The sequence below is a fragment of the Hemicordylus capensis genome, chromosome 2, assembly GCF_027244095.1.
Source record: "Hemicordylus capensis ecotype Gifberg chromosome 2, rHemCap1.1.pri, whole genome shotgun sequence".
Taxonomy (NCBI): domain Eukaryota; kingdom Metazoa; phylum Chordata; class Lepidosauria; order Squamata; family Cordylidae; genus Hemicordylus; species Hemicordylus capensis.
In genome coordinates, this window is record NC_069658.1 from 265669179 (window position 1) to 265691336 (window position 22158).

Sequence of the window (22158 nt, forward strand, 5' to 3'; positions counted from 1 at the left end):
CAAACTTGTGTGCATGCAGTGTAACTAGGCTGATGAGTATGTCAGGCACTAGTCTTTCAGCCACCACAAAACTGTTGTTTTTGCTAGAAACGGCAGCCCTATCAATTCCTTATAGAAAGCTGTGGAAGCCTGAAAGTGGGGGGTCGGAGTCTGGCACTCTTCCCCCTTCTGTATCTACCCTGTTGCCACCACTGGTGTGCAGCAGATACCAGGGAGTGCAATGGTGTGGGAGGGGCTGGCATGGCAGGGGGTTCAGATTCAGACCGTATCGATTGACGGGGGCTCAGGCTCTGAAAAATGCGATTTCAAGGGTTCCAAGTATTGGGTTTGTTCAAGCTCTGGCCCGGTGTCAGGGCCAGATCTGAGTCTAGAGCTGGTATTGCCATCTCAGGTTCAGACTCAGAGTCACTGCTCAGGGAGGGGGCCATGGTTATCATGACAAACTGGGGCTTCAGTACTACAGCTCCGGTCATTCCAGCCACCATGGTTGGAACTTGGTTGATGGAAGCTGTACTCCAGCAACATCTGGGGACCTTAAGGTTTGGAACCCCTTGACTAAATTAATCTACTGAAAACGTTTAATTTACTGAAAAAGCTGCTTCCAGTTAACTGGGCAGCAGACTTTTAAAATCTATATATTATTTTAAACACAGGTACTTACAAATACTGCAGATGAGAAGTACCATCTTACAAGAGGCATTCATTCCTCCTTTTCTCTCACTAGAAGAGACCACTTCTTCTAGATGATGCCGGCTGTGATATGTGTGCTTCATCTAAAAAATTAATAAATAAATTCTTCTTGCTTCAAAATTATTTGTACTTATATGCAAATTGCATAAAAATCAATTAATTGATGAACTCTCACATGTTTAATAGCCTAAGATTTTTTTAAATCAAGTGAAAGCCCTTGTGAATCTGTATAAAAATAATGTTTATACTGTTTTGTTTTAATTTTTGTTGTTGTTTCAGTTTTTCTGAATTATATGTAAACTGCCTGGAGATGTTTTATATCAGGCAGTTTATAAATCAAATGAATGAATGAATGAATGAATGAATGAATGAATGAATCCCCAGTATTTGTACTTAAAGGGGATCAGGTAGCAGGTGGTGGGAAAGATTTTTGCCCAGGACACTAGAGAACCACTGCCAGTCATCGGTAACACTAGGCTAGATGGATTCATGGTCTGATTCAGTATAAAGTACCCCTCTCTTCAAAAAGGCAGGCAAGATCCCTCTTTTATTGATTAGTATACTCAGTTACTTCATAAACATTAATAATTGCTTACTCCTTGTTCTTCTCTCTTGTAAAACACATTTTGCTCCCAATAAAAGAATGCGTTCATTTCATAATTTAAGACAAGTTTGTCCCCGGCAAACATTCAGAACTGATGGATTAAGATTTCCTTGAAATATGAACACATGATGCTTCTGGGATGCTCATGAATGATTGTAGAGTCACTTGGGTTTAGCAAACAAACCAACAGACCCCAAAACTCAATTGGCTGTATGGATCCGTTCTCAGTAATATAAGAGTGAATTTTCTTAGCTTTTGGTTTAGCTTAGCCATTGTGGCTACGTTTTGCTTACTTCAAGGAGAACCTTTAGAAAAGGCAGCTTTGTGTCTTGAGATGTGGCAGGCTCTCCTTTACTATAGGTCTTCAACAGAGTCTGGACAGCCACATGTCAGGGATGCTGTTGCAGTTTCCTGCACTGAGCAGGGGGTGGACTCCAAGGTCCCATTATTCAATGGTGTATAAAAATGAGCATTATACAGTTAGCAGATTAGTTTTTGCCTGAGAGATGTGCATAGGACAAAGCTCTGACTGGAAGCAACTTTGGAGGTTACACATTTTCATGGAGACATAGATGGGTAGTTTGTTGCATTTTCATGCATTATAACCCTGTGTAGACTCCATAGTTTTTCAGTCATACCCTGCAAGGAGTCAGATAATTTCATTGACTGATTGATTAAGTGCCATTAAGTCGGTGTCGACTCTTAGCATCTACATAGATAGATTTCTCCAGGATGATCTGTCTTCAACTTGGCTTTTAAGGTGTCTCAGTGGTGCAGTTGTTGTTGTAATCGAGTACATCCACCTTGCTGCTGGTCGTCCTCTTCTTCTCTTTCCTTCAACTTTTCCCAGCATTATGGACTTCTCAAGGGAGCTGGATCTTCACATAATGTGTCCAAAGTATGATAGTTTGAGCCTGGTCATTTGTGCCTCGAGTGAAAATTCTGGATTGATTTGTTCTCTGATCCATTTGTTTGTTTTCCTGGTTGTCCATGGTATCCTCAAAAGTCTTCTCCAGCACCAAAGTTCAAAAATGTCAATACTTTTTCTATCTTGCTTCTTCAAAGTCCAGCTTTCACATCCATAGAGTGTCACGGGGAAAAACATTGTCCGAACGATTCTAATCATTGTAGGTATAGACACGTCATGGCATCTGAATATCCTTTCCAAGGCCTTCATTGCAACCCTACCAAGTGCTAGTCTGTGGTGTATTTCTTGACTGCTGGATCCTTTACTGTTGATGGTCAAAGCTATCCGCCACGTCAATGTCTTCATGATAAATTCTGAGGATGGTTGCTGTACCCATTGTCGTTAGTTTAGTCTTCTTATATTTAGTCGTAGTCCCATTGTGCTCCTTGACTTCTATTACTAGAGCTCACAGATCATCTGCATTCTCAGCTGTCAGAGTGGTGCCATCAGCATAGCACAAGACATTGATGTTTCTTCCTCCAACTTTAAAACTACACTCATCTTCTTCCAATCCAGCTTCTCTCAGTATATGTTCAGCATATAAGTTGAATAAATAAGGTGAAAGAATACAGCCTTGTCTTACTCCTTTTCTGATCTGGAACCTAGAGGTGCTCTTAACCCTGGACTTTGGGGCCAAAGTCCAGGGCCTCCACACAAACCCAGAGGCCCCCAAATCCTCTTTAGTCTGTCCTGGGTGGTGTGGTTTGTGCCTTCAAGAACCTATGTGTTAAAAAATGATGCTTAACTTGCAGTGGGGGGCGGGGCACCAAAGGCCTTTAGGTCCAGTTGCCAGATTGGCTTTTTAAAAGCCAAATTCTGGGTTACAGCCCATTTGACCCATGAGTATACCCCTCAGGTTCTGGCCAGGCTCCAAAATTACCTAGGTGCACCTCTGCTGGAACCAGCCTGTTTCACCATATTCCATCTGGACTGTGGCTTCCTGCCCTGTGTATAGGTTTCTCATGAAAACAATTAGATGTTCTGGGACATCCATTTTCCTAAAGATATTCCACAACTTGACATGGTCGACGCAATCAAAGGCTTTTCTGTTGTCAATAAAGCACATATTGACTTCTTTTTTGTATTCTTTGGCTTTCTCAATTATCCAGCATACATCAGCAATGATGTGCTGATCAGCAATGATGTGCTGATCAGCAATGAGCAGAATTTCATGCTGTGCTTTAAAAAGCAAGTTTCTAGTTCAGGAGGCTGGAAAGATAGATTGATGCTATAAGAACAATGTAGGGTGAAATCTCAGAAGCCAGAGAAAAGGGCTGAGTAGGTTCCTCAAATGTCAGGAGGTAGTGCCTTTGATGATCCCTCCCCATGACTAGAAGAATAAATTATGTAAAACACTACTACTCCTACCACCACCACAACCACTATAATGGATATTATATATTGCTTTTCAACAAAAGTTCACAAACCTGTTTACATAGAGAAATAAGCATAAATAAATAAATAAAATGGCTCCCTGTCCCCAAAGGGCTCACAATCTAAAAAGAAACATAAAAGAAACACCAGCAACAGCCACTGGAGGGATGCTGTGCTGGGGATGGATAGGGATAAATAAGCCACATAGAAAGATTTCTTTAAACTGAGCATAGGGGTAGAGCATCTGCTTTGCATTGCAAAAGGTTCTGGGTTCACTCCCTGGCATCTCCAGATAAGGCTGGCAAAGACTCCTGCCTGAAACCTTGGAAAAGCCACTGCCAGTCAGTCTAGACCAGGGATTCTCAACATTGGGTCTCCAGATGTTATTGGACTTCAACTCCCATAATCCCCAACCAAAGGCCACTGGGGCTGGGGATTATGGGAGTTGAAGTTCAATAACATCTGGGGACCCAACGTTGAGAATCCCTGGTCTAGACAATATCAAACTAGATGGACCAAGAGTCTGGCTTGATATAAGGGAGCTTCCTATGTTCCTACAATTCAGTTCTTCCTGACCCAGAATTTGGGTTATGTTGGTACACAATTTTGATTGATTAATTTATTACACAGAATATACACAGTCCCAACTGAGTCCAGAAGATGACTAAGAAAGAGAAATGATGGTAGATCTTTCTAAAAGTAAGCATAGTGTGGAGAGAGTGGATACAGAGAAGTTTTTCTTTATGTACATACAGTATATGTACACACACACATTTGGGGTAATCCGATTAATTTGATTGGCAGAAGATTCAGGACAAAGAAAAGGGAATGTTTATTCACACAACACATAATTAACTATTCATGGCCACAAGATGTGCCACTGGCTTAGGTGGCTTTAACGGGGGCAGGGGGCGGTTATAGAAGTTCATGCAGGGGGAAGAGGTCTCTACCAGTGGTTAGTAGTCATGTTTTTTTGTGTGGAACCTCCATATTCAGGGACGTTATGCTCCCAAAACACATTGTGGGGAGGCAACAGCAGGAAAGAGATCTTATCTTCATATCTTGCTTGTGGATTTCCCAGAAACATCTGATGGGCCATTGTGAGAAACAGTTGATATATTCAACCGTGCACTGCAGTGCAAACTCTCAGATGCCTCAGAGGATTCATCATGATGAGGCACTGTGTATTGATTGTTTCGAAAAATTAAATAGAAGCTGCAGGAAGGATCAGGACTACAGTGTGTAGAAAGGGGTTAATGTTTTTCACACCCCTGTGTTCCTGATGAAAATCCTCCCCCCCCCCCCCCGCCGCCCAACACACACACTCTGGGCTCTGATGCTGCTGTTTGCTTCATGAGGGAAGCTGCCATTGGAAGGATGTGAGTTCAGATTCATATCTTGCCTCCTAAACTCACAAGGTAGCTTTCTCAGGCAAGGTGCGCTCACTCTGGCTCTCAGCCTAGCCCACCCCTATCTGCAAGAAGGGTCTGTCCAATACTGGCTGGCCTGTTGTGATGGTTACGGGGCTTAATCTGCGAAGTGTTTTGAGCACGTGAGATATGCTATCTAGATGCAAAGTGAGAGTCTAAAAATGAGCTAGGCAGCAAGCTTCTGGTGTCCCCGGCGGAGAAGGAGGGGGTGTGTGTAGAAAACGAAGATCTGCCTGAAAGGAGAACTCTGCTGACACCGGGAGGTTAGTGGCAGCCTCTTGCTGAGTCGCTGTTGTGGAGGAGGCGCCGCCAGAATTCCCAAGCGCGGGGCGGGGGAGAGAAGGACTCGTGATCTCACAACTCCGTCCTCAGCCCTTAACAGCAGCGGCCCAGAATACTCCTTTGCTCTGCCGAGGGAATCAAGCGGCGAGGCACCCAAAGCAGCTGGGAATCCCCTGCTGGCCGAGGGCTACCAGGGACTGAGACAAGGAGGAGGCTTTCGGGAGGGCTGTCTCGCCGTCGCCGCCGCCTCCCTTCTGCCCATTGGCGAGCGCGGCCCTTTGCTGCTGCAAGAGCAGCAGGCGAGAGCTGCTGATACAGCGAAGCCGCACGCGCGACGGCGGCGGCTCCCAAGCCAGGGTGTCCTCCTTCCCGGCGCCTGCGCAAGGCAGGCAGGCTCTTGAATCCCCGCAAGAGGACAGCCAGGTCGTTCCTCGCATGTTAACCAATCGCCGCAGCACAGAAGTCTTCTGGTGGATGCTCAGCCACCAGTCCGCTTCTTGCAACCTGACGCTGGCGGCGACGCCGCAGCGTGGTACCCGGCCTGCCTGGGGCGGGGGGGCGGGGGCGAGGGAGCGAGCCGAGGCTCACCCACCCCGCCGCAGGCAAAGCAGTAGGATGGGGGGAGAGAGAGGGGAGATCTTCCCGGGTCGGGGGGGAGGAGGCTGCAAGAGAACGCAAGAGGCCCGCCTGCCCTGCGCCCATTCCTCCTGTGATTCGTTCCAGCCGCTGTCCATCTCTTCTGCGGCTCTCGTCAGAAACAGGGTTGGCCGGCTTTCCATCAGACCCACCGCCGTGAGCCTTCTGTTTTGCCCGGCGCGGCGCCTAGCACGTCTTGGGCATTGTACAGGCTGCCTGCAGCGGAGAATAGCCTTATTTATTCGTTATGTGTTTACTTAAAATATTTATACCCGGCCCCTCCAGGACACGACTGCTGGGGGCGGCTCACAACGTCTTTATGCAGTCTTTATTGTGTCTGATTAATTGTAACATCTGGATGAGTAATTGTTAACGAATTAATAATTCTAAATTAAGGCAGTCGCCTTATTTATTTATTTATTTATTTATTTATTGAAAGATTTAATATACCGCCCAATCCACAGACTCAGGGCGGTGTACCAAGCAAGAACAGCATCCGAGATTGATTAAATAAATAAATATTTAAAGGGCAAACGCCTAGCAGAAAAGAAAGGTCTTCAATAAGGTTTTAAAGGCTGAAAGGGAGGAGGCAGATGGAATCTGGGGCGGGGCCGGCTGAGAAATCCAAAGTGAAGAGGCAACAACCGAGAAAGCCCTTCCATGGGGCGCTAGTACTATGGACCTCTTTGAGACCAGAGACCGAAAGAAGGGCAACCTGAGAAGATCTCACAGGGCAGGGCAGGACTGGCCTTGAGAGGTGGCCCTGAAGGTCAATTATCATTGTTCATGATAATGAAGGCAGTGCAAAACATCCTGTTCCATGGTGTGTTCATTTATTCCAACATCGGCTCTCAGGCTCTGCAGGTTTGTACTGCATTTCTAAAACCTGCAAAATCTGTTTGGCCACAGAAAACACACCCAGGACTCATGGGTATCTGTGGGGCTTTCTCCAGGGGATGAAAGCTGAAGTCCTATACACAGTTACCTGGGAATAAGGTAAAGTGTGCTGTCCAGTCGGTGTTGACTCCTGGCGCCCACAGAGCCCTTTGGTTGTCTTTGGTAGAATACAGGAGAGGTTTACCATTTCAGCACCTTCCTGTATCGCTGCTGCTCGATATAGGTGTTTTCCCATAGTCTGGAAAACATACCAGCGGGGATTTGAACCTGCAACTTCTGGCTTGCTAGTCAAGTAATTTCCCCACTGTGCCATCAGGTGGCTACCTGTTGAATTCAATGGGACTGGCTCAATCCAGGGGAGCAGCTACCCCTTTGCCCCCCCCTCCAGGCACCTATGGCAGGGGGAAAGAACTGTGTAGCAGGGGCATAACTACCATTAGGCAAGGGGAGGCGGCTGCCTGGGGGGCCCCACGCCTTTAAAAATTTTGTCTCTGGGCCCACTCCAGCCTTGTTACGCCCCTGCTGTGTAGGTGTACACTGAAGGCAATAATCTCTCTGTTGTACTTTTAAAAGCAATCTTCGCAATTCTCTCTCTGCCTCCAGCTACAGATCTGTGAGTAGCAGCAGCCTTGCAGCGGTCAGATGGGAAGAGCCTACCCAAACACACTAAAACTGCAATTCTTATAGACAAATTCATGGAGTACAAGTCCTATCAGTGGCTATTAGTCTTGATAGCTATATGCTGCTGCTGCTGCTACTACTACTACTGCTATTACTACTACTACTAGTAGTAGTAGTAGTAATTATATACCGCTTTTAAGACTGAAGTTCTCAAAGTGGTTTACATAAAAGTAAATAAAATAAGATGGCAAATAATACAAAATAGTAAATAAGATAAAATAAGATTGAGGTAGTATAAAATAATATGCTACCTCGAGGCAGCATACCAATTACAGGGATGTGACAGCAAGAAATGGGGCATGATTTCATTTCCTGCTTGTGGGCTTCCCGGAGGCATCTGATGGGCCATTATGGGAAACAGGATGCTGGACTAAATGGGGCTTGGGTCTGATCCAGCAAGGCTGATCTTATATTTTTAGTGGTCTGTGCTGATCTCGGACGGGGTGGTGGTGGTCAAAAGTAACAGTAGGATAATATTTTTACTGAGACCAGCTACAATGTCACAGGATAGGAAGCCAGTTTTTGAATTCCCCTTCCCTAGAATTCTTCTTCCGTCTGAATGCTAAGCAAAAGAGGTGGTGGGCAGCAGGGAGGGGAGAAAAAGCAGATCACGATTGAAAAGCCCCAAAGTCTGCAGTTAGTAACAGTCTTAAGATGGAGTGAAGGGTTATGCAAACTTAATCAGGTTAAATTGCACTGGATGCAAAACAGATTTCAGGTTGAACCAGAAGGCTATTGGGACAAAAAGAAATACCATGTTTCCATCTTTGAAAACAGGAAAGCCAGCAGTTATAGGGATTTGCTTCCGGGGTTAAGTGGAACGTGCTTGTTTGGAATACACAGAAGTGGAGGAGGGAAATGCCTTTATATTCAGTAAGCTATTATTTGTTTGTTTGTTTATTTGTGCGATTTCTATTCCGCCCTTCCAAAAACGGCTCAGGGTGGTTTACACAGAGAAATAATAAATAAATAAGATGGATCCCTGTCCCCAAAGGGCTCACAATCTAAAAAGAAACATCAGATAGACACCAGCAACAGTCACTGGAAGTACTCTGCTGGGGGTGGATAGGGCCAGTTACTCTCCCCTTGCTAAATAAAGAGAATCACCACGTTAAAAGGTGCCTCTTTGCCAAGTTAGCAGGGGATAGCTAGAGATTTAAAGCTAGAGATATAATTTTGAGTGGTGCACTATCAAAAGAGTCAAGAGAAGTCAAATTTGCTAGTCTTACCTAGTGGTTGGAGGGCATATATGTAGCCCCTATAAGCAAAGTCGCAGAATCTTTATCTATCTATCTGTCTGTCTGTCATATATCTTTAGATGGTAGAAGGTCATCTTTTGCCAGATCCAGGCTCCCTCTCCTGGACAGCTAAATCCGCAATTTTTCAAAATGCACAAAAATAACAGGTAGCTGTGCCAGTCCATTAGAACAGAATTCAAACAGCAACAGGAGAGCAATACCTTTATTAGGACCAACTAAAATGACTCAGAATGGTATGTAAGCTTTTGAGTTCTACAGAACATTAATGTCACACAAATGTGTGGTTTTCAGTTGGGGTTGGAAGCAGTAATCATACTAACACCTTGCTTTTGTATAGCATATACCCAGGTGTTCAAAGCACCACATGTGCATTATCTCCATGGCCATTACAACAGATCTGCAGGTAGGCTAGTTATCCTTCCCCACCCCCCACCCCCACCTAAAACATTTGCAGATGTTGAGCTAAGGCTGAGAGAACCATGACATGTCTGGGATCACTGGAGTCAGGGATTTCCCAGCTCAGCCTGTGCTTCACTAGCTGTCAGGCAGATCGTTCTCTGTGGAAATCTACAGGTAGGAAGCTATATTCAGGCCTGTGCGTTACATATGGTAATAAAACTCTGTCTATGACCAGCTGCAGTGGCGCAGTGAGGAAGCAGCTTGCCTAGGGAGCAAGAGGCTGTTAGTTCGAATCCCCGCCGGTCTGCTTCCCAGATTGTACCCAGTAAATATATATCTGTAGCCACCTATATCAGGCAGCAGCGATAGAGGAAGGTGCTGGAGGCAGATGCTCACTTCAGTGACAACAGCAAAGGCATCATCTCATTACTGCGTGGGAGGAAGGCAATGGTAAACCACGCCTGTATTCTACCATGAAAACCACATGGCTCTGTGGCCACCAGGAGTCGAAGGCACAATCTCTCCCTCCCCCGCCCCCCCCCCATGCCCACCTCCCTTGATACTGGAGAGTGATGGAGGGAGAGAAACCAGTAGGAAGCAGAGCTCCAGCACCATCTGGTGGCTGCAAATTGATATGTGTTTTGTACCAGAGGGAAAGAATGATAGGTATTCAATAGGGTGATTCATGGGCCTATCCAGACCAACAAGCACTCCTTGGTTGCACTTACTATGCAAAATTGCAGCTCCCCGGGACATATGAAGGATTTCTTCCACAGACATTTCCTCAGGGCTGTTTCACAAGCACGTTTTCCCTACGTGGAAATTCTCTCCCTGTAGGAAAAAGCATCGCCAATCACTGCTGCAGAAAATCTGCTGCAGAAAAAAACAGAATCAAGTAAATGTAATAGCATATTCTTCTTTCTCTGCCTACCCCCATCTCTGTTTCTCTCCCCTTCCTCTGTTGTTTTCCCTGTTTCAATAACTAGAGTGTCAGCCCTGGGGGGCAGGGGTCTGTTCTCCTATCCTCTGTACAGTACCTGGGACAATTAGTATGCACAGTATGTGTGTGGCCATTGAGCTATGGCACCTTCACATTTCTGGAAGTCTGGGCCTGCTATAAACAAATATTTTCCTGCTAGAATTGCCAAATTTTGAAGGACACGTGAAACTCCCTTATGCCAAGTGAGACCACTGGTCTATCTAGGTCAGTATTGTCTACACCCACTGACAGGTGTCACTAGGGTTTCAGATAAGGATATTGCATCACCCTACCTGGAGATGTCAGGGATTGAACCTGGGACCTTCTGCATGCATGCAAAGTGGATGCTCTACCCTGAACTATAAGACCCTCCCCCAAACCAATGAAAAGTCTGAAGTCAGAGAAGGGGCAGGTGACGAGCAACTGGCTTGCCCACCAAAGAAACAAAAAATGTATGGATCCCTGACTGTGTCTTTCATTTACATTTGTATCCCACTCTTCCTCCAAGGAGCCCAGAACAGTGTACATGGTTATCTTTCTCCTCACAAAAACCTTGTGAGGTAGGTTAAGCCCAGAGTCACTCTGAGTTCGATGGCTGAAGGGGGGCTTGAACTTAAGTCTCCACTACCATATCACTCTTATACAGGCCTGCAACTTTGCCCCTCCCAGCTGTTTTTGGACTACAACTCCCATATCTCCCAATCACAGTGGCCAATAGCCAGGGATTATGGGAGCTGTAGCCAACATCTGAAGGAAGGCTGAAGTTTAGCAGGTCTGCTCTAACACTACACCACACTGGCTTTTGACTTTGCCTGGTTTGGGGCTGAACCTGGGATCTGCAGTTTCTGGGTTGTTCAGTTGAGCTATTTTGTCTGACTGCGAATGTCTCTCACCCTGTCATCTTGACACAAGTTTGATCTGCAACAATTAGCAAGTGATCAATTTAGCTCCATGCCATAAACACTTCACCTGCACATTGCTGCATATCCATTCCCTATTAAAGGAAAACTAGCTGGCCAGCTGATAACCCTACTTCCTGCCCATCTTCATAGTAACTGGTTTCTATTTATTCACTTATTTACTTTTTATAGTTAGATTTTTATACTGCCTTTCATTAAAACAATCTCAAGGTGGTTTACAAAACATTAAAAACAATATACCACTATACAAACAGTTATCCAGTAAAAATATTAATTGGAATATTAAAATACAAATCTAATTAAAAGTTTTAAAAAACGCACATAGTATGAACATAAAATACAGAGCAGCACGCATATAAAGGGAAGGAAAGCTTGTGCCCTCGAATCAGTGTCGACTCCTGGCAACCACAGAGCCATGCAGTTTTCTTGGTAGAATACAGGAGGGGTTTGCCATTGCCATCTCCTGCGCAGTATGAGATGATGCCTTTCAGCACCTTCCTGTATCACTGCTGTCCGATATAGGAGTTTCTCATATTCTGAGAAACACACCAGCAGGGATTCGAACCAACAGCCTCCTGCTCTCTAGGCAGGTTGCTTCCTCACTGCACTCTTAGGTAGCTCATATGCATATACAAGCCTGGGTAAAAAGCCACGATGTTACTTGTTTTCTAAAAACTGTGATGGAGACTGAGGGGCAGATGCCCACTGGGAGAGCATTCCAAAGCCTGGGGGCAATAACTGAGAAGGCCCTGTCCCACATGCATGACAGCGAGCCTCCCTCATAGTTGGCATGCAGAGCAGAGCCCCCGCCAATGACCTTGTCAAGCAGGCAGAAACCCTTGGGAGCAGGCGGTCCCTCTGATTTCTATTGTGCTGCTAACCTTTGCATCACCAGGTCACACTCACATGCTCACCCAATCTTCGGTCAATCTAATACTTGGTCAGTGGCTAAATTTTCCTGTAGGGACACTTTGAGAGTGATGGGAAATGGATCCGTGCCTTGACCTTCCCCTCTTAAGGTGACTTGCAAGACACTCCTTATACCACCAATGCTCCTTTCCCTGCACTTCTTTCCCCCTCATGGCTGGAAATGGGAGGGGGCAAGGTGGGGGCACCTCTCAAGGGGATGTCTTTGGCTCTGGCATCTCTAGCTGCTGACTGTTGTTCTACATCGATACTGGCAATAAAAACACCACTTTCAGTCTTTTAGGAAGGACTCTCTTTAATGTGAATCATTTATTCTAAGTCAGGCATTGGAACGTTCTGGCCACTGTCTGCAGGATTTTCACACCTGGTAACCACAGACTCCTGCTCCATGCAGTGCCAGTAGGAAGGGGAGATGGCTTCTTCTTATTCCTAGCAGGGAGTGAGCTGCCTCCATAGCACCTGAGCTAGCGGCCGCCTCTGTGCCCTTGGTTTTAGGCAAGCTTTTGACTTGCTCTGTACTCTCACTGCTTGCTGGAACTGAAGCCTGGGGAGACACAGGAAGCCCAGATAAAATGGCTCTCCTGGATCCTTTCACCCGGCAGGACCCTCTGCTGAGCCTTGTTGCCAGGTAGCACTTCAGCCTATGTCTCGGAAGGGAAGTGGCTGGACCCGCCAGGCTGCTGAGAACACCGCTGCTGGATTGACTATGCAATGTAGCAAAGGCCAAGGGCAGCCTCTGGTGGGGTGCTAAGAGCAGCAGCACTGGACTCGGGAACCAGAGATCATCAGGATGCACTTGGATGGCTGGGCTTAGTAAGCAGTGCCCTTGTGGTTGCTGAATCTGTGCCTCACTGTTTGTTTGTTATTAATTTGATTTCTATACCGCCCTTCCAAAAATGACTCAGGGAGGTTTACACAGAGAAATTATAAATAAATGAGATGGATCCCTGTCCCCAAAGGGCTCACAATCTAAAAGAAACATAAGAGAGACATCATCAAACCAACTCAGTCTGGTTGGAAGTTGCAGAAGGCCCGAGTGACTTCAGTGGGGCCCCAGAACTGGAGCAGGAGAGCACAAGCAGCAAATTAGCAAATTAATGAGCTGTCACTCCTGGCCCTTCATGCAGGGGTGCACCTAGGCAATTTTGCTACCTGGACTGCCCTGCCACAATGCCCAACCCTGCCATGAGCCCCTCTCCCACCGCAAGGGCCCTGAAACCTACTTTTGGGGGGCCTTCTTGTGCCAAACCTCTGTGTTTTTATTATTATTACAGCTGAGGGTTGGCTGCTGGTGCGGGGGGGGGGCAGTGAGCCCAGGCCAGCAATCCTCCTTCCCACCCTGTCATAAATCTGTTAGCTCGGCTAACCCAACAGGATTTACAACCCCCTTCAGCACTCCCCCGTGACTTAACAGAAAGTAGCAGTGAAGCTGCACGAAGGAAAACGAAAGGCTCACAAAGAAAATAGTAAATGAATTAAGTCCCCTGAACTGAACTAGGTACCCCGCTCTAACAATAACTGAGTAATAACTGAAAAGAAAACAACAGAGCAAGGAATGGAAAAGAACAAAGGACACCAGAGCAAGGAATTAACGGAACAAGAACACAGAGCAGGAAAGAACAGAACAAGGGCAAACTGGAACTCAGAAAAGTTGAGAATTCAAAATAGAACACAGTCCATGGTCAGCGAAAGTTGCTAACAGCATTGGTGGAAATCACAGACTGCTTGATATATGGCTCAAGAAACCAACAGCCAATCAGGCTTCCCTGAGTCAGCAGTGCACTTCTGCTTCCTCTCTTCTGATCTCCTGCTCCTGCTTGTTTCCCACTGAGCTTTCCTCTTGAGATGTCTTCTTAAGACAGGTGAAATCCCAGCCTCCTCCTGATTAGCCTGCTCCTGATCAGGATTCATGTCTGGCAGCTGTTCCAATTCCTCAGCTCCAGAGTCTGTTCTCCTTGCCAGATCCTGTTGCTGTGCCTCTGAGCCCTCACTAGCAGGCCAGTCCTCCCATTCCTCCTCTGACTCTTCTGAGTCAGAAGTCTGAGCCATGACACACCCCTAGCAGCGCCGCTGGCCGGAGCGTCACGCTAGACCAGTGCTCGGCCCAGCATCTCTTTCTAACTGCGAGGTGTGCCTGCGCAGTTAGAAAGAAATCATTGCAAACCTGTGTTGTTACAGGCTTGCAACAATCTCTTTCTAACTGCCCAGGTGCGCCTCACAGTTAGAAAGAGACGCTGGGCTGAGCACAAGTCCAGCATGATGCTCCAGCCACCGCTGCCACTGGGGTGGGGGGAGAAGGACTGCTGGCCTGGGCTCAGCCCCGCCGGCAGTCACCCCTTGGCTGCTGAGAGGCAGCTGGTGCCCAGCCCAGCCCCACACTGTGCCGAGGCCTCCCTCCCAGCGGCAGAGGACTGGGACAGATCCCTGAGGTCCAGACCTAAGAGCACCTCTGCCTTCATGGACATTGCTGGGAAAGCCTGGGAACAGCAGGGCCTGTAACACTACTAGGTTTTGCACTCCTGCACAAACCACACAGCTCTGCAACACTGATAATATATTCATGTGGTGGGGGGAACCGAAGGCACTCCTTGCTCAGGGCACTATGTATCCTAGAGAGTCCGTGGTGAGGACTCTTGGATTGGATCCCAGTCCTGCTCCTAGGAGCCCAGATAGTGGTGGTAATCAGGAGTACAATGTGCAAGTATCATCTCATACACCAGCCACACCTTCTCCGGGAAAAGCTGGACCTGGCATGAGTCATCCATGTCTTCATCACTTTTGGGCTGGATTATTGTAATGCACTCTATATGGGGCTATCTTTGAAGTCAGTTTGGAAGCTGCAGTTGGTCCAGAATGCTGTTCTGTCTGAAACTACCATCCTATAAAGATACTGAGGTCATTCACACAACCACAAGGGGGGTGGGCTGGGTGGAAGAAGGAAGGAGCCTATCTGCCTGCCTGCTGACGGCCTTTTGCCCATCAGGGCTCCACCACCCACGCACCCATACAACATAGCAGTGAGTCCAGCAGTGATCAGCGGGCAGGGGTGGGGAGCAAGCCAGGGCTGCCAAGCATCCCACAATGCACCACGCAAGCAGCATGGTGCATTGGGGAAGTGCCACACTGCCTGGCCGCTCATTCCCCCCAGCTCTATTATAAAGATGGGAGCAGCAGCTGCTGGCAGCATGGAGCCCCAGATGACCAGAGAGTGAGGCAGGAGGCACACACACTTGTCCTCCTATCTGACTTTTAAACCTGGGCACACTGTTCCTTCCAAGGCGTGTGCACATGCATGCGCTCACAAGTTTTTTGATGTCCACTCAGTTAATTTTAGATCCTGCTCAGGTTGAATCAGGAAGGCCCCACTCTGAAAGCACATGCGCGTACACTGCCTTGATACAGCCGCCCAGGACAAAACTCATTCCACACAGAGATGAAAAAAATTACAGGGACCACTGCCTGGGTAGCTGATCAGGGCTACCCAGGGGAGGAATGGTGAGATCTGTAGCTATCCCAGGGCCACAGGCCACCATCCCTGGTAGCCAGGTAGAGCTAGTTGTGAGAATGGGGTCATTATATTGTAGTTGTGTCTAGGTGTCTAGGATCCTATATGAATGACTGTGCATGTGTCCATTTTAAAAGTGAGCCTGGATACAGGCCCCTCAAATGCAAGATAAAGATAGCAAGGGTACTACTGTACATGTGAACAGAATGTGTGAAGAACTGTACATGCATACAGAGTGCACCTAGGTAATTTTGGAGGCTGGGCCTAAAGGCCTTTGGAGGCCCCCCAACCCCTGCTGCAAGTTAAGCATCAACACACACACACACACACACACACACACACACCACACACTTAGTATTTTTAACACATGGGTTCTTAAGGGCTTGAACTGCAACTGAACTCACAAGAATGTAAAATAGGTATATTTATGCACATATGCATTAGCGGAAAATTTTAAACACACAACTTAACATATTCCCATCCCACATATTTCTTTCCTTCCTCTGTCTCTAAAGCAGTCACAGTCATGCTCAGTTGCCCGGCCCAGTAAGGGCCGGCAGTGCCACCACCCGAGACAGATTAAAGAGGATTTAGGGCGGGGGGAGGGCCCAAGGGGTATAGAGGCCATGGACTTCGGCCCAGAAGTCCAGGGGTTAGAGTGCCTCTGCATATAGATATGTATGTGTGCATCGTATATAGATTGTACATGCATTGAACATAACACATGAAAAGGCTTCAAGAGATTGGATTATATTGTGGCATAAATCCTTTATAAAATGCACTGGTTAGGAATGTGCTTCCAGACTCAATTCAAGGCACTGGCTTTGATCTTCAAAGCTTTAAAGAGTCTGAGACAAGAGTATTTAGGAACCATCTCTCCTCATATGAACCTGCTGAGAATTTTGTTCTGCCTTGTTCCTCTTTTGAGGTCCTTCTTTAGGTCCCTCCACTGTCTGAAATAGAACATGCAGGTACCAGAGGTACCACAAGGTACCAGGTCTTATGAGCTGTGGTGCCCTGAATACAGAACAGCTTTCCAAAGGAGGTACATTTAGCTCCTTTCCTGCTGGCTTTTAAGAGCTTAGACCACAGCAGAGGAGAGGGGCACCCTCTTAGACAAATGTTGGTTCCATCCCATGCTGTGCCCCCATTGCTGACTGCCTCTGGTAACTAGAAGGAAGGGCATTTTCACATACATAAAAATGTTTTCCTTTATTTTCAGTCACTATGTATAAGAAGCATCAATATACAGTACATATAAAGAGAAGTTCCCCATGGGCTCACTTCCATTTATTTTTAAAATGGAAACATTAATGCAAAAGACACTGTTCTTTTTCTTTTAGAAACTTGAAGAGGGATGTTGGTGGTTTCTTCCCGCCAGCATTTCCCCCTTCTATGCTCCCCTATCTATCTATCCACACACATATACACACTTGGTGCTATCACTGTTAGGTGGTCAGCAAAAACAATAGTATTTCAGTGGGCTTTTGTAGATTGCAGCTTCTAGAGTTTGTGCTCCTGCTTTTTAATTTTTTTGTTTTTGTAGTTGATGTCAATGTTATAATGTTTTGTTTTTTGTTGTTGTTTCAAAGTGTCACAAGCCTCCGGGATTATATTTTTAAAAGATGAGATAAAAATAATAGAAAATTAAAATCTAAACCAAAAAAGGAGTCTTGTGGTACCTGAAGGACTAATACTGTATATTGATATACATGTGGGTGTGGCAGGGGTAAGGAACGAGCAGCATCAGACTAAATTAAATTAAAATGAATGACTTAAGTTCGTCATGACTAATTTGTCTAATTGATTCATGGTGCTTAGTCATGACTATCTACTCTGGATGCTGACCCGGATGCAAAAGGTAATAAAATACAAGGGGCAGAGTCTTGACATTTCCGCAAATCTCGGATGTATACAACATAAGCACAGTGACCATTCAGAGCTGGAGTAATTGGTGAAAATCTAGGGCTGCCACAGACATTTTAACTAACAACTTAATCTTCCTTTTCGTATTTCAATAATGCCACAAAACTCATTTGTTTTTGCTCCAACCGACTGTAATACAGCTATCCCTCGGAAGTTAAAACAAGATTTCATCTCAGTGCTCCAAAACCGAGGTAATATGCAGTGTATTATTGTTCCCATGCTAACTGCAACAATGTTTTGTAAAAAAAAAGAAAGAAAATGAAAATATGCACGATGCAGAAAAATTGCTGGTTTTTTGCCAGAGTTTGCTCGGGGTTCTACAGCCATTGAGGAAAATCCCATTCGTTTCTTGATAAAGTTCCACGCCATCTCATTGGTTCCAGACTCGGGATTCCCAAGTTGGCAACCAACCAGCCCTTACGTCAACATCCCGCAAGCTTCCAGCCACAGCCACGGTCTCCCGCCCACGGACACGCCCCCCACCAGGGCCCCACCCCGCTGCCTCTTCCCGGCGAGAAGACGAAGGAGGGTTGTTTTGCTCTGCCCTCGGGCCAATGGGGTGGGTGCCTCAAGGGGGAGGGGGTCGTCGTCGCGCTCTGATGACGACATCTCGCGCCTTTCCCGGAAGCGGAAAAGGGTGGGGATGGGGATGGGGAAGGCGCTGGCGCTACTGGTGGGGCGACCAGCTCGTGGCTCGAGCCCGTGATTGTGGGGTGGGCATGGCAGGCGCCCGGGAGCGGGCCTTGGCCGAGCTGCTGCTGGAGTTCTCGAGGGCGCAGTACCGGGCCCGCGACGGTGGTGGCGGGGCAGGAGGAGGCGGCGGTGGAGGAGGTGGTAGCGGTGGCCTGGCAGGCGGCGGAGGGACCGCCAGCAGCACCAGCAGCACCGCCTCCAAGGTAAGCCTAGGCTGCAGTGTGTGTGTGTGGGGGGGGCGAGGTCACCCTCCTCTAGCCTTGCTGGGGATGCTGTCAGCCCTACCCGAAATTGCCCCTCGAGACTGCCAGTTCTGCCCTTGCCATGCTCCTGTTAACAGCTGCAGGGTAGGCAACAAGTGCGGAATCCGTCTCCGATGCACTTTGCAGCTGCATTCGTGCTCGGTGGACAGGGAAGAGAGGGTGGTGGGGGGTTGACAGCCAGTCAGTCTGTGACACTTCCTTAACTGCTATTTTTAGAAGGCGGTTGTGGAATGACTTGGCTAAAATGCAGAGTCCAGGTCTTCTGGATTCATTAAGGGCCCCCTATCTCTCTCCCCCCACCCCCCATTCGGGCACTGAACTGTTAGAGAGATGAGAGGCAACAGTCAGCCTCTCCATCTTGCCTCGAGCTACACTGGGTTGAGAACTTCCTCCCCCGGGAGCACTTTGTATTAAATTGTAGTTGTCATTTGTAATTGTGTGTGCTAAAACTCTTATTCCTATGAGTTACTTAGGGAACCAATGCTGAAAAGTGGGATAAATAACAAAGGTCAACCTCTTTGCTGCTTCTGATTATGTAGCCATTAAAAAGCATGGAACCTCTGTCCATAAAATAGAGGCATCCCTAACTGTTGCCACCTTTACATGCTCACTGTCACCGTTTAAAACTTTTTTTTGTTCTAGTCTAGTTGCATTTAAGGGCATGCCTGCATGGAAACTCCCTGGGCTTTTTGTTTGGTGCTTTGGTGCAAAACAAGAAGCAGAATATGGAAGTGGGGCAAAGGGGTACCATTTTGTTCTGGACATTCTTCCCTAACCTAGATAGAACTGCCCTGTGTGATCTTCCATTGCTGCTGTGAATGTGGCAGGTGCATCAACTCATGGTGTGCATGGCTTTTGGATATGCATAATTGGTACATCTCATTCCAGCCTATAGGGGAACTTAGTGCTAATGTCCAGAAGGTGAACCTTATCAGTTGTCTGCTCTGTCCAAAGGTTGTCAGATAACCAGTATTTTGAATGAGACACTCAGTGTAAAAGAACTGCCGGATATAAATGGTTGATTATTTTGTTTGTGGGATAGTTGCCAGCTGTATGGAATGCTGCTTGTTTTGCATGTTTTGATCTGGTAAACTTGGAATTGAGAGAAATTTCATCTCCATGCTTGCTTGCATCTTTTTGATCACATCTTCCCTAATGCAGATGCTCTTGTTTCTTGTACAGTGCTTGTTCTGATTTTCTTAGGATGATAGCACATATAAATAGCAATAGACCTGTAATAACTGTACCTTTTGATTTGTGCAGGTAGAACGCATTGAAAAGTACTGCCTTGAGTTGTTCAGCAGGGACTATTGCTACAGCTTGATCCACAATGTGAATGGTGAAATCTGCAGCCACTATCCCCGGCTGATGGTGTTCCTAGAATATGAGAGCACTGATCGAGAGAGGCACACGTAAGTAGTGATTGTCATTGAGAGGAGTGTGCCTGTTTGAAATTAAACTGAACTGCAAAGCATATAAGCCTTCCTTCTGCAAAAGGAAGAATTACTAGCAAATCTATCACTAAACTCTCCTCCCATCTGGTTTACTGCTTTTGGTATTGACAGCAGTCATAGGAAGGTGAATAGATGATGCCATAAACCACCCAGAGACGTAAGTTTTGGGTGGTATACAAATATGTTAAATAAATAAAAATAAGCTTTTCTCATGTGCAACTGTCTTATGTACTCTGTTCCTGAACTGGGCTTCTCAGGGACAGAGGCTAAAGAATTGAGTCAGATAGAGGTGACAAGATGACGTTCTAAACTGTCTGGAAAAAATAAAAACTAGCAAATCGCCAGGGCCAGATGGCCTCCATCCAAGAGTCCTTAAAGAACTCAAATGCAAAATTGCTGACCTTGCAAAAATATAGAACTTATACCTACAGTCAGGCTCTATACCGGAGGACTGGAAAGTAGCCAATGTAAGCAATGATTTTCAAAAAGTGATCCAGGAAATTACAGGTCATTTAGCTTAACATCTATTCTGGGCAAACTGATGGAAAGCATTCTCAAGGATAGAATTGTAAAACACATAGAAGAACAGGCCCTGCTGGGAGTGAACCAGCATGGCTACTGCAAAGGTAAATCTTGCCTCACCAACCTTTTGGAGTTATTTGAGAATGGCAGCAGGTGTGTGGATAAAGGTGATCTGGTTGACATAGTATACCTTGACTATTGACAAAGCTTTTGACAAAGTTCCTCATCAAAGACTCTCGAGAAAACTTAGCAGTCATGGGATAAGGGGACAAGTACATGTGTGTATTGCTAACTGGTTGGAGGACAGGAAACAGAGGGTAGGTATAAATGGAGAGTTTTCACAATGGAGGGAAGTAAGAAGTGGGGTCCCCCAGGAATCTGTACTGGGACTGGTGCTTCTTAATTTATTCATAAATGAGTTACAAGTTGGGGTAAGCTCCAAAGTGGCCAAATTTGCAGATGTCACCAAACTATTTAGGGTAGTGAAATCCAAAACAGATTGTGAGGATCTCCAAAAGGATCTCTCCAAAATGGGTGAGTGGGCGACAAAATGGCAAATGTGGTTCAGTGTTGGCAAGTGTAAAGTGATGCACATTAGGGCAAAAAAACCCAACTTCACATATACACTGATGGGATCTGAGCTGTCAGTGACTGACCAAGAGAAGGATCTTGATGTCATGGTGGACAGCTCATCAACCCCAAGTTCCTTCTCCTGGTCAGTCACCGACAGCTCAGATTGAAAGTGACTCAATGTGCCGCAGTTGTAAACAAAATAAAAGGCCAATTCCATGCTAAGGATCATTAGGAAGGGGATTGAAAATAAAACCGCTAATATTATAATACCCTTATATGAAACTCTGGTTTGGCCACACTTGGAGTAGTGCTTACAATTCTGGTCACCATACCTGAAGGAGGACATTGTAGAACTGGAAAAGGTGCAGAAGAGGACAACCAAGATGATCAGGGGCCTAGAGCACCTTCCTTATGAGACACCTGGGCCTTTTTAGTTTAGAAAAGATGACTAAGGGGAGAGATGATAGAGGTCTATAAAATGATGCATGGTGTGGAGAAAGTTGATCAAGAGAAAATTTTATCCCTTTCACATAACACTAAAACCAGGGGTCATCCCATGAAATTGAATGTCAAGAAATTTAGGACCAAGAAATAGAAGTACTACTTCTTCACAAAACCTATAATCAGCTTGTGGAATTCTCTGCCACAAGATGTGGTGACAGTCAACAACCTGGATGGCTTTAAGAGGGGTTTGGATAACTTCATGGAGGAGAGGTCTATCAATACCTATTGGTCTGAGGTCTATACTGAGGCTACCTCCAGCCTCAGAGTCAGGATGCCTCTGAGTACCAGTTGCAGGGGAGTAACAGCAGGAGGAAGGGCATGCCCTCAACTCCTGCTTGTAGGCTTCCAGCAGCATCTGGTGGGCCACTGCGTGAAACAGGATGCTGGACTAGATGGGCCTTGGGCCTGATCCAGCAGGGCTGTTCTTATCATCTTTATGCATTCCTTGTTTACAAGCGGTTTCAGGGAGGATTATATTCAGTGAAATTGCACAGATATCAGAATCTTCTCACTTTCTAGAAAAGTAATAGTTTCCCCTTTGAGCAGGAGTGCCTTAGTAGGGAGCTGAGGAGCTTGAATTTTGACACTTAACCATGTTTTTTTTAAATATATATATATATATAGAGAGAGAGAGAGAGAGAGAGAGAGAGAGAGAGAGTCATACATGAAGTGG

At 46.3% G+C, this 22158-nt stretch overlaps 1 protein-coding gene across 4 annotated transcripts in view; it reads left to right on the forward strand.

Moving 5' to 3' along the window:
• The first annotated feature begins 5206 nt into the window (after positions 1-5206).
• The window catches only part of MTMR14 (myotubularin related protein 14), a 117424-nt gene continuing 100472 nt past the window's right edge, over positions 5207-22158 (forward strand). Inside the window, exons 1-4 of one of the 4 annotated variants that reach the window (XM_053297912.1) lie at positions 5211-5328; positions 17617-17667; positions 17779-18372; positions 19696-19844. In XM_053297912.1, coding sequence (XP_053153887.1) covers positions 18031-18372; positions 19696-19844 — 491 coding nt within the window. In that variant the 5' untranslated portion in view covers positions 5211-5328; positions 17617-17667; positions 17779-18030. Of the gene's footprint in view, positions 5329-17616; positions 18373-19695; positions 19845-22158 lie in introns of all 4 variants that reach the window. The other 3 variants (XM_053297913.1, XR_008316566.1, XM_053297914.1) reach the window with 3 other exon arrangements.